At 39.2% G+C, this 12,725-nt stretch overlaps 1 protein-coding gene and 1 long non-coding RNA gene across 2 annotated transcripts in view; one reads left to right on the top strand and one right to left on the bottom strand.

Moving 5' to 3' along the window:
* The window catches only part of LOC134738658 (uncharacterized), a 30,093-nt gene extending 18,281 nt beyond the window's left edge, over nucleotides 1-11,812 (top strand). The window contains exons 2-3 of the long non-coding RNA XR_010124576.1: nucleotides 7,691-7,732; nucleotides 11,761-11,812. This is a non-coding gene — a long non-coding RNA (uncharacterized LOC134738658). The remainder of the gene's footprint in view (nucleotides 1-7,690; nucleotides 7,733-11,760) is intronic.
* LOC129017963 (large ribosomal subunit protein eL31-like) lies at nucleotides 6,293-6,682 on the bottom strand. The gene has a single exon (XM_054459018.2). The coding sequence runs from the start codon at nucleotides 6,662-6,664 to the stop codon at nucleotides 6,293-6,295; it is 372 nt and encodes a 123-aa protein (XP_054314993.2). The 5' UTR covers nucleotides 6,665-6,682.
* Nucleotides 11,813-12,725: the final 913 nt, after the last annotated feature.

Here is a 12,725-nt window from a genome sequence, read left to right on the forward strand (position 1 = left end):
GACAGTGCGAGACTCCTTCTCAAAAAAAAAAAAGAAAAGAATTATCTTTTTTTTGAGACAAGGTCTTGAACTCCTGGGCTCAGTGATTGTCCTGCCTCAGCCTCAACCTCCCAAGCATCTGGGATTATAGGCAAATGCCAGCACACCTGGCCCTTTCTTTTTTTAAACAGGTGTCTGATTTCCCACCTCCATTCCTTCCACAGCCCATAGAGGTAGGACGTCATCTCTTCAGTTTTCTATCTACTCACAGGTTTGATCTTTAACCTCTCAAGAACAATAAGCCAGAGAAACAGAGATAAGCGTTGAGTTGGGATTCAAGTTTACTTCAGCTGTTGCTGCCTGATCCACACATCCTAGGGCTCCTGCTTAAGTAGTTCCTTGCAACTTAAAGTGTATCCAAAAGTGATATTCCCTTCTTTTTTTTTTGAGACTGAGTCTTGCTCTGTCGCCCAGGCTGGAGTGCAGTGGCATGATCTCGGCTCACTTGAACCTCTGCCTCCTGGGTTCAAGCGATTCTCATGCCTCAGCCTCTCAAGTAGCTGGGATTACAGGTGCCCACCACCACACTCTGCTAATTTTTGTATTTTTAGTAGAGATGGGGTTTCACCATGTTGGCCAGGCTGGTCTCCAACTCCTGACCTTAGGTAATCCGCCCGCCTCAGCCTCCCAAAGTGTTGGGATCACAGGCGTGAGCCACTGTGCCCGCCTCCTTTTTTTAATTTTGAAAATTTCAAGCTTTCAGAAAAGTTACAAGAAACAGTACAATGAACACTTGTATATCCTTTACCTAGATTCATTTGTTGCTAGCATTTTGCCCATTTGCTTTATCTCTCCCCCTCTGTGTTTGTATACACACACACACACACACACACACACACACAAACATTTTTTTAAAATTATTTTAATTTTTGGCCGGGTGTGGTGGCTCATGGCTATAATTCCAACACTTTGGGAGCCCGAGGTAGGCAGATCACTTGAGGCCAGGAGTTCGAGACCAGCCTGGGCAGCCTGGGCAAAACCCCATCTCTATAAAAAATACAAAAAGTAGCCAGGCATGGTAGTATGTGCCTGTGGTCCTGCTACTCAGGAGGCTGAGGTGGGAGGATCACTTGAGCCAGGGAGGTTGAAATTGCAGTGAGCCAAGATCTCACCACTGTGCTCCAGCCTGGGCAACAGAGTGAGATCCTGTCTCAAAAAAATTACTCTGGCCAGCCACGATGGCTCATGCCTATAAACCCAGCACTTTGGGAGGCCGAGGCAGGTGGATCACTTGAGGTAGGAGTTCAAGACCAGCTTGACCAACACAGTGAAACCCCGTCTCTACTAAAAATACAAATTAAGCCAGGCGTGGTGGTGTGCACCTGTAATCCCAGCTACTCGGGAGGCTGAGGCAGGAGAATTGCTTGAACCCAGGAGGCGGAGGTTGCAGTGAGCCGAGAACACACCACTGCACTCCAGCCTGGGCGACAGAGTGAGACTTCCTCTCAAAAAAAAAAAAAAAAAAAAAAATTTCAATGTTTGCTAAATATTTTGAAAGTTAGTTGCAAGCATCATATTTCTAATATTACTTCACCATGTATCCCCTAAGAAGGAGGACATTCTATATAATCACAGTATATTATCATGCTTGAGAAATTTAACATTAGGCTAAGCCCAGTGGCTCATGCCTGTAATCCCAGCACTTTGGGAGGCTGAGGCAGGTGGATCACTTGAACCCAGGAGTTTGAGACCAGCCTGCGCAATATGGCGAAATTTCGTCTCTACAAAACTTACAAAAAATTAGCCAGACATGGTGATGCACACCTGTGGTCCCACCTACTCGGAGGCTGAGGCGGAAAGATTGCTTGAGCCCAGGAGGTTGAGGCTGCAGTGAGCTATGATCATGCCACTGCACTCCAGCCTGGGTGACAGAGCAAGACACTGTTTGAAAAAAAAAAGAAATAAATAAATTTAACATTAATACTATGATATATATTCCATATTCAATTTTCCCAATTGGCCCAATTATGTACTTGACTAGCTTTTTTTTTTTTTGAGATGGAATCTCGCTCTGTCGCCCAGGCTAGAGTGCAGTGGTGCGATCTTGGCTCACTGCAATCTCTGCCTCCTGGTTTCAAGGAATTCTCCTGCCTTAGCCTCCTGAGTAGCTGGGATTGCTGGTGCCTGTCACCATGCCTGGCTAATTTTTGTACTTTTAGTAGAGACGGGGTTTCATCATGTTGGTCAGACTGGTCTCAAACTCCTGACCTCAGGTGATCCACCCACCTTGGCCTCCCAAAGTGCTGGGATTACAGGTGTGAGCCACTGCGCCTGGCCTTTTTTTTTTTTTCTTTGAGACAGAGTCTCGCTCTGTCACCCAGGCTGGAGTGCAGTGGCAAGATCTTGGCTCATTGCAACCTCTGCCTCCCAGGTTCAAGAGCTTCTCCTGCCTCAGCCTCCCGAGTAGCTGTGATTACAGGTACCTGTCACCATGTCCGGCTAATTTTTGTATTTTTGGTAGAGATGGGGTTTCACCATGTTGGCCAGGCTGGTCTCGAACTCCTGACCTCAGGTGATGCACCCACCTTGGCCGCCCGAAGTGCTGGGATTACAGACATGAGCCACCGTGCCCGCCCTTGAATAGCTTTTTGAACAGATTGCATTTAGCGGTTCAGACCCTTTGGTCTCTTTTAATCTAGAGCAGTTTTTCAGACCATTTTGATCTTTTCTGACATGGACATTTTTGAAAAGTCCAAGCCAATTGTATTAAAACTGTAATTACTTTATGCTATTTGAACTCTACACGTGATCTTGGTCCTAGAGATGTAAATTTTATCTATGCTGCCACCAGGTGGCGCACTTGGTAGGTCCTGGTCCTCAAAAACCCTTGTGAAAGGGCGACTTAAAGCAAGCAAACTTGTTTTGTCTCAATCAACGAAGGCTGTTATTTGGTAAAGCATATGATGTTGGCAGTGCCCATATATTTATAAAGGCACGTGGTGTCTTTTCCATAACCTGGGGATCTTGCTAATTAGGATTATAGTTTGGTAGACCTGTAATGGGTCCCAAGAGTCTACCTTTCTTTTTTTTTTTTGAGACAAGGTCTCACTCTGCCACCCAGGCTGGAGTGCTGTGGCGTGATCACGGCTGACGGCAGCCTCAAACTCCTGCGCTCAAGCGATCCTCCCACCAGCCTCCCAAAGTGCTGTTATTACAGGCATGAGCCATTGTCCTGGCCAAGGTTCTGCATTTCTAACAATGACCAAGTGATTGTGATGCTGCTGATTTGAAGACCATGCTTTGAGTAGCAGGGATTTAGAACAAGCCTACGAAGAACTATAATCTATTTACAATTAGCGGTTTCTATTCTTGAGACAAAGTCTCACTCTGTTGTCCAGGCTGGAGTGCAGTGGAGCCATCACGGCTCACTGCAGCCTTGACCCCTGAGGCTCAGCTGATCCTCCTGCTTCAGCCTCATGAGTAGCTGGGACCACAAGCATGCACCACTACGCCTGGCTAATTTAAAACATTTTTTTAGAGACAGGATCTCTGTATGTTCCCCAGGCTGGTGTCGAACTCCTAGGCTCAAGGGATCCTCCCATCTTGCCCTCCCAAAGCTCCTCGACCTCCCAAAGCACTGGGATTACAGGCATAAGCCATCATGCCTGGCCACTATTTTATATATACATTCATTATATATATATTAAATATATATTGTATATAATATATTAAATATATATTGTATATAATATATTAAATATAATATATTATATATATAATATATTAAATATAATATATTAAATATATATAATATATTAAATATAATATATTAAATATATATAATATATTAAATATAATATATTAAATATATAATATATTAAATATAATATATTAAATATATAATATATTAAATATAATATATTAAATATATAATATATTAAATATAATATATTAAATATATATAATATATTAAATATAATATATTAAATATATATAATATATTAAATATAATATATTAAATATATAATATATTAAATATAATATATTAAATATATAATATATTAAATATAATATATTAAATATATATAATATATTAAATATAATATATTAAATATATATAATATATTAAATATAATATATTAAATATATATAATATATTAAATATAATATATTAAATATATATAATATATTAAATATAATATATTAAATATATATAATATATTAAATATAATATATTAAATATATAATATATAATATATAATATATTAAATATATATAATATATAATATATTAAATGTAATATATTAAATATATATTATATATAATATATTAATTATATAATATATATTATATATAATATATTAATTATATAATATATAATATATTAAATATATATTATATTATATATTATATAGTATATCATGTATAATATTATATATAATATAATACATATATTATAATATAATATATGATATACAATATATAATATATTATATATTATAATATATATTATAATATAATATATGATATACAATATATAATATATTATATATTATAATATATATTATAATATATTATATATTATAATATATATTATAATATATTATATTATATCATATTATATATCATATATTATATAATATAATATATTATATATTATAATATTATATATATTATATATTATAATATATATTATAATATATTATATATAATATTATAATATATAATATATAATAAGTAATATATTATATATTATAGGTAATATATATTATATATTATAGGTAATATATATTATATATATTATAGGTAATATATATTATATATAATAGGTAATATATATAATATATTATATATATTTTAGGTTATATATAATTATATATTATATATATTTTAGGTAATATATATAATTATATATTATATATTTTAGGTAATATATATAATATACAATATATAATATATTATATACAATATATAATATACAATATATAATTATATATTATAATATAATATACAATATATAATATATTATATACAATATATAATATATAATATACAATATATAATATATTATATACAATATATAATATATAATATACAATATATAATATATTATATACAATATATAATATACAATATACAATATATAATATATTATATACAATATATAATATACAATATACAATATATAATATATTATATACAATATATAATATATAATATACTATATTATATATAAGATATTATAATATATAGTATATTATATTATGATATATGTAAAATATACATCATATATCATAATATATAATATACTATATATTATACATTATACATTATATATAACATACAGCATATAATATATTATATAACATATATAATATATAGTATATAATATATGATACATAATATATACTATATAATATATAATATATACTATATAATATATCATATGTTATATACTATATAATATATAATATATGATATATTATATATAATATGCAATATATAATATATGATATATAATATATAATATATGATATACAATATATATCATATATAATATGATATATAATACATATTATATATTATATAATATGATATATAATATATATTATATATTATATAATATATGATATATAATATATATCATATATTATATAATATATGATATATAATATATATCATATATGATATAATATATGATATATAATATATATCATATATTATATAATATATGATATATAATATATAATATATATTATATTATATTATATATAATATATTATATATTATATTATATTATATATAATATATTATATATTATATTATATAATATATGTTATATACAATATATAATATACAATTATATAGTATATAATATATAAAATATATATATTAAATACATATATAATATATTAAATTTATATATAGAATATAAATATATATACATATATTTAAACAATTTTGGCCCCCACAGTGGCTCATGCCTGTAATCCCAGTGCTTTGGGAGGTCAAGGCGGACAGATCACTTGAGGTCAGGAGTTTGAGGCCAGCCTGGCCAACATAGTGAAACCCCATCTATACTAAAAATATCAAAATTAGCTGGGCGTGGTGGTGCATGCCTGTAGTCCCAGCTACCAGGGAGGCTGAGGTAGGAGAATTGCTTGAATCCAGGAGGTGGGGGTTGCAGTGAGCTGAAATCATGCCACTGTGGTCCAGCCTGGGCGACAGAGCAAGATTCCATCTCAAAAAAAAAAAAAAAAAAACAACCAAAAACAATTTAATAACTTTATTTGGTATATTCGATGATTAGCAGTTAGTTCTCATTCACACCGACTGTAGATTTTTTTAAAGTGGTAACAGGTACGTAGGCAACCAAAGTATAGAGCTTGTTTGGTAAATCTTTATCTTCATTACATTTTCTGGACAACTGAACATGGATACAGTATGAGACATTCCTTACTCCTTTGGCCCAGACAGCTTTGTTGAGCCTGGTGTCAAAGTGTGCATCTGGAGTTCCCATCTCCTTTATGGCAAGTTTCCAGAGCTCTTTGAGTGCCTGAGGGGCATGCTTCTTGAAGCCCACTCCGTGAATGCAGTTGTGAATGTTGACGGGGTATTCTCGGATCACCACCTCATTGATGGCAGAATGGCCCTTCTTCTCATCACCCTTCTTCGCGGGAGCCATTCTGCCGGGCCCAAGTTGGAAAGGAAACTGGCCACTATTCTTATATCATAATCAGTAGTCAAGCTAGTCTCATCTTCCACTACTTCCCCTCTTCCTCCCTCTACTCCAGCCCCTTGGCCTTGCTTCTTTCCCAGAGGGCCTCGACCCTAGCTTTCCCCTCTGCCTCGCATGCCATTCTCCCAGATATCCTTCTGCTTGACTAATTTCCTTGTCTCCTGCAAGTTCTTAGCTCAAACCTTTCTTTTTTGTTTGTTTTTTGTTTTTGAAACAGGGTCTTGCTCTGTTGCCCAGGCTGGCATGCAGTGGCGTGATCATGGCTCACTATAGCCTCCACCTCCTGGGCTCAACTGATCCTCCCAAGTCTCCATAGTAGCTGGCACTACAGGCATGCATCACCATGCCTAGCTAATTTTTGTATTTTTTGTAGAGACGGGGTTTCGCCATTTTGCCCAGGCTGGTTTCGAACTCCTCAGCTTAAGCGATCCGCCTACCTTGGCCTCTCAAAGTGAAACTTCACTTTCTTGATGAGGCTCACCCAGACCTCCTTATTAAACACTGCTGCCTCCCCCACCCCTTCACACCCTCCCTTAACTTGCTTGATTCTTTGTTTCCTCCAGCCTTCTCCACCTTCTCACATATCATACAATCTACCTCCTGCATTTATTGTTTATTTGTCTCCCCCTGCTAGAATCTAACTTCCACGAGGGAAGGGATCTTTGTCTGTTGTCTTCACTGATATATTCTGAGCACCTAGAACAGTGTCTGCACATAGTAGGTGCATAAGAAATATTTGCTGAATGAATGAAGCTTAATAGGACCTTCAAGATAACAGAGTCCAATCCCCTCATTTCATTGATGAAGAAAGGGGCCTTAGGTCTTTGGTCAAGACAAAGATTTGCCCAGGGTCACATAGACTGTGGGAATATTCTTCTTATTCTTCTAAATGAATATAATCTAAAAGCTGGACTTGTTTCTATCAGTTAATTTTCTAAGCTCTAATTTTATTTTTTTTAAAATTTGTGTTAGGTATTTTCCCCAAAGGATCTGAAGCAGTGGACAAGATGAGAGGTAATATAGAATGGAACAGTTAGGAGTCCAAACGGAAGAGATATCATCTAAAGGAAGAGGGAGTCAGCCTAACAGGCACTAGATCGTAGTTAATTACTCTAATGGGGGCAGAATTTGGCTCTGAGTCCTCTGGCAGCTGAGGTTAAACGGGAAGCACGTGGGACTCCATAACGTTCCTTGTCTGAGCTAAGGAAGACTGAGTGCTCCGCAGGGACTCACATCCAGGAGGAACCTGGTCCTGGAGAACCCTGTGTAATATCCCTTTGGCCCCACATTGGACAATGTTTACCAAAAAAACCCAAAGTCATGGTTGAAGAACATTGTCGTTTTATCTGCAAAGACTAAGGGTATAATATTAAATCACATTATAGGCTGGGCATGGTGGCTCATGCCTGTAATCTCAGCATTTTGGGAGGCCAAGGCAGGTGGATCACTTGAGGCCAGGAATTCAAGACCAGCCTGGCCAACATGGTGAAACCCTGCCTCTGCTAAAATTACAAAAATTAGCTAGGCCTGGTAGCATGAGCCTGTGATCCCAGCTACCTGCGAGGCTGAGGCATGAGAATCGCTCGAACCCAGGAGGCGGATGTTGCAATGAGCCAAGATCACACCACTGAACTCTAGCCTGGGCGACAGAATGAGACCTGTCTCAAAAAAACAAACAAACAAAAAAACAAAACAAACAAACACACAAAAAAACACATGATAGTTCTTGTGGTTCAGGTGAATTATATTGTGATGATCCAACTGAAAATGAAGATGAAAACTAAAGAATCTAGAATAAACATGTCTAGGAATATCTTCTGTAATTATCCACCAACGTCTCAAATCTTTGATAAACATTAAACCACAGGCAACTCATGGTTTGGATTTGTTGAATACATCAACAAATGTTTATTGAGTTTCCACTATAAACCTTCTCCTCTTTTCTTTGCCGACTCTCTGCCTGGAACTCCCCAGGCCCAGCTATCTCTAAGGCAGAGGGGAAGAGCACAGAGACCAGAGGGGAAGCCAGCTCTGTTTCTTCAAGTTACATAAAGTCTTTTTTGTGTTTCTGAGATAGAGTCTCGCTCTGTCACCCAGGCTGGAGTGCAGTGGCATCATCTCGGCTCACTGCAACCTCCGCCTCCCAGATTCAAACGATTCTCCCCCCTCAGCCTCCTGAGTAGCTGGGATTTCAGGCATGCACCACCACGCCCGGCTAATTTTTGTATTTTTAGTAGAGATGGGGTTTTGCCATGTGGGCCACGCTGGTCTCAAAACTCCTGACCTCAAGTGATCTGCCCGCCTTGGCCTCCCAAAGTGCTGGGATTACAGGCGTGAGCCACCGTGCCAGGCCAAGTTGCATAAAGTCTTTGCCAGAGTTTATCATTAAACTCTGACTGCACATCCAGCAAATTCACCTTTTCTGGCCACTAGGACATTGTCCTCCACTACAGAGCAGGGACAATTACTGACTTCTGCTGATGCCTTTTCAAAAACCTAGTTCTTTTACAGAGTCTCAGAACATCCTATGAATATTAACTAATACATTTTAATAAATGTCAATATAATTTTTCTTTTAGACCCCTTGTCTTTTATTATTATTATTATTATTTCAATTTAAAGATTTTCTAGGGCATGTTTTTCTGTCTGGTACACTTGTTACAAGTAGAGGTCACTGTGGTCATCTTCAACTGTCACTCCCCACCAACCCCTCCACCCCACCTCACCTGGCCAAGTTCTGCCTCTGTCTGTCACATAGGTGGCACACACATGAAATATTTTTTCTCCACCTGGCATTGGTTCTGCCACTTTGGCAATCCTTGGCTGTGAGAGGGCCCAGGGGCTGGAATCTGCAACATATCAAGTGGCCTCAACTACCAGCTGAGAAACTTCCCCCTCGACAGGCATGACTAGAAAACCTGACTTCTCTGGGCAAAGCCTCGCATGCTCCAGGGACCATGTCTGTCTGGTTCTCTGATGTATCCCCTGTATTTAGCCTAGGATCTAGACCCTTCATAGGCACTTAAGAATTTCTTGCAAACAGGCCAGCTGCAGTGGCTCACGTCTGTGATCCCAGCACTTTGGGAGGCTGAGGCAGGCGGATCACTTGAGGTCAGGAGTTCGAGACCAGCCTGGCCAACATGGCAAAACTCTGTCTCTACTAAAAATACAAAAATTAGCTGGGCATGGTGGTGCATACCTGTAATCCCAGGCTGGGTTCTGCCCCAGTCAAATCCCAGGCTTTTGCCTGGGTGCCTGGATTAGTCTGTTTCAACCACATGGATCAGTTGGTTCCATCTTGAAAAAAGGGACTGGACTGGGACTGCCATGATCCTGCTGTGTGCAAAGCACTGTGGGAAGGGCTGCCATCTTTGAGGCCTGAGTAGGCTTATGGTAGGCTTTGCAGAAGAACTTTTAGTCTGTATCAGTTCTTTGGGGTATCTGCTTGCCTGGCATCTTCCACACAGCCATGGAATTGCAGAGCTTAGCATAAACAGACGCTTGCTGTTTGTTGAATAAACTCTGATAAGCAAAGATGGCGTGTTCAACTATGTGGAGTCATGCTGTCTTAATTTTCACTTTTTGATTCAGCTATCACAGCCCATATGCCAACACCTCCACAAAACAGAGAGAAGCACCTGTGTTAGTCTTGGCACAAGATTGCTGTGAGGGCAGGATGGGGGCATCCTTGTTCTCCAGTGTGCTGTGCACATGCGTGTGTGCATGTGTCTGACTGCATGGACATGTGTGTTTATGCACATGTCTACCTGTGTATACTCGGGGACTAAGGTCTTCACAGTCACATAACCTTAAGATGGTGATGCAAGGCCAGGCGCAGTGGTTCACGCCTATAATCCCAGCACTTTGGGAGGCCGAGGCGGGTGGATCACAAGGTCAGGAGTTCAAGACCAGCCTGGCTAACATGGTAAAACCCCATCTCTACTAAAAATACAAAAATTAGCTGGGCGTGGTGGTGCACACCTGTAATCCCAGCTACTCTGGAGGCTGAGGCAGGAGAATCACTTGAACCTGGGGGGTGGAGGTTGCAGTGAGCCAAGATTGTGCCACTGCACTCCAGCCTGGGTGACAGAGTGAGACTCCATCTAAACAAACAAACAAACAAAAAACTATTGCAAAGACCCTCGCAAAAGGACAAAAGTGTCCTTTTAGCACTGTAAGTTGGTAAAGAATATGCCCTCATGCCCTTGAGGACCTTTTGCAATGACTACAGGGTCTTCTAGATGTTGGATCCGCTTCCTGAGTAGACCTGTAACACTGGAAAGGGAAGCCTCCTACAAACATCTCACAATCTAGCAACTTTCCCCTTGAGAGTCATGACCGGAAAACCTGACTTCTCTAAGCAAAGCCTCACACGCTCCAGGGACCATGTCTGTCTGGTTCTTTGATGTATCCACTGTACATAGCATAGGATCTAGACCCTTAATAGGCACTTAAGAATTTCTTGCAAACAGGCCAGGCGTGGTGGCTCATGTCCATAATCCCAGCACTCTGGGAGGCCGAAGCAGGCGGATCACGAGGTCAGGAGTTTGAGACCAGCCTGGCCAATATGGTGAAACCCTGTCTCTACCAAAAATACACAAATTAGCTGGGTATGGTGGTACATGCCTGTAATCCCAGCTACTTGGGAGGCTGAGGCAGGAGAATCGCTTGAACCCGAGAGGCAGAGGTTGCAGTGAGCTGAGATTGCACTGCTGCACTCCAGCCTGGGCGACAGAGAGAGACTCTGTCAAACAACAACAAAAAATTCTTGCAAGTATACTCAATAAGATGAGGCCACTGAGTGGCTGGTTAGGCTCACTCACCAGCTATGCTATCAATTCCTGCTTGCCAGCCTCAAAGAATATGATTAAAAGTTTTATATAGAGGGCATGACTTATCAACTCCAAACTTGGTTTTGCAACAAACATCACATGATGTCATTGTCATTAAATGAAAGAGAATCTGCCTCTGAGCTCCCCTTCTGCCAGACTGTTGGGAAAGTTAATGTTTGCCTCAATTGGAAAATCCCTTCTTCCCTCTAGGGTGGCACAAGAATCTGGAAGACGCCTGTGGTTCCTAGAAAACAGAGGAAGGGGAAGGGACTCTGGTTATGGTCACTGCTCAAGCTCCTTGAAGTCCAGGCTTCCAAGGTCCACAGAAGGCAGGTGGTCCACTGGCTCCCGGCCACATGAGGTGCATGGGATCTCTGCCAAGGCTGTAAGACCCAGGGTCTGGGGTCCAGCCTACCTGGGTACCCCAGGGCCTGTAGTCTAGCCTTCCTGAGTGCCCCGGGCATCAGCCATTTCCCTGACAGACTCTCCATCACCTGGAGGCAGAGAGTGGATCCCTGCAGCTTTCTCTTTCTAGTTTTGGGGACACTTTATTATCTGCTGCTCCACCTCTGCCCCTTCCTGCTCTACAACCTCTCTTGGGGTGAGAAACACACAAACTGGGATTTCTAGAGATGTGTGTGGCAGCAGGGACAGGAAGGAGCCCAGGGAGATTAACAACAAATTAATTCTGCAAATGGCCCTGCCACAGGGGCCCAATGGAAGGACAGCCTGCCTAAAATCTAAATCATTGTGGTCATTCTCTAAATAATCAAAACCTCAAGTGTTTAATCTGCAAATGCCAAGGGTCTATTGAAATGACTGTAGTCAAGGGCTTCCTGATAAAAAGAACTTTTTATTTTTTTTGAGATGGAGTCTTGTTCTGTTGCCCAGGCTGGAGTGCAGTGGTGCGATCTGGGCTCACCGCAACCTCCACCTCCTAGGTTGAAGCGATTCTCCTGCCTCAGCCTCCCGAGTAGCTGGGATTACAGGTGCACACCACCATGCCTGGCTAATTTTTGTATTTTTAGTAGAGACAGGGTTTTAGTAGAGACCATGTTGGTCAGGCTGGTCTCAAACTCCTGACCTTGTGATCTGCCTGCCTTGGCCTCTCAAAGTGCTAGGATTACAGGCATGAGCGACCGTGCCCAGCCTGTTTTTTATTGTTATTGTTTTGA

This window comes from Pongo pygmaeus, chromosome 19, assembly GCF_028885625.2.
Source record: "Pongo pygmaeus isolate AG05252 chromosome 19, NHGRI_mPonPyg2-v2.0_pri, whole genome shotgun sequence".
Lineage (NCBI taxonomy): Eukaryota > Metazoa > Chordata > Mammalia > Primates > Hominidae > Pongo > Pongo pygmaeus.

What these genes read in the sequence shown, in the direction of transcription:
- LOC129017963 (XM_054459018.2), bottom strand. Translation starts at nt 6,664, where the DNA reads ATGGCTCCCGCGAAGAAGGGTGATGAGAAGAAGGGCCATTCTGCCATC.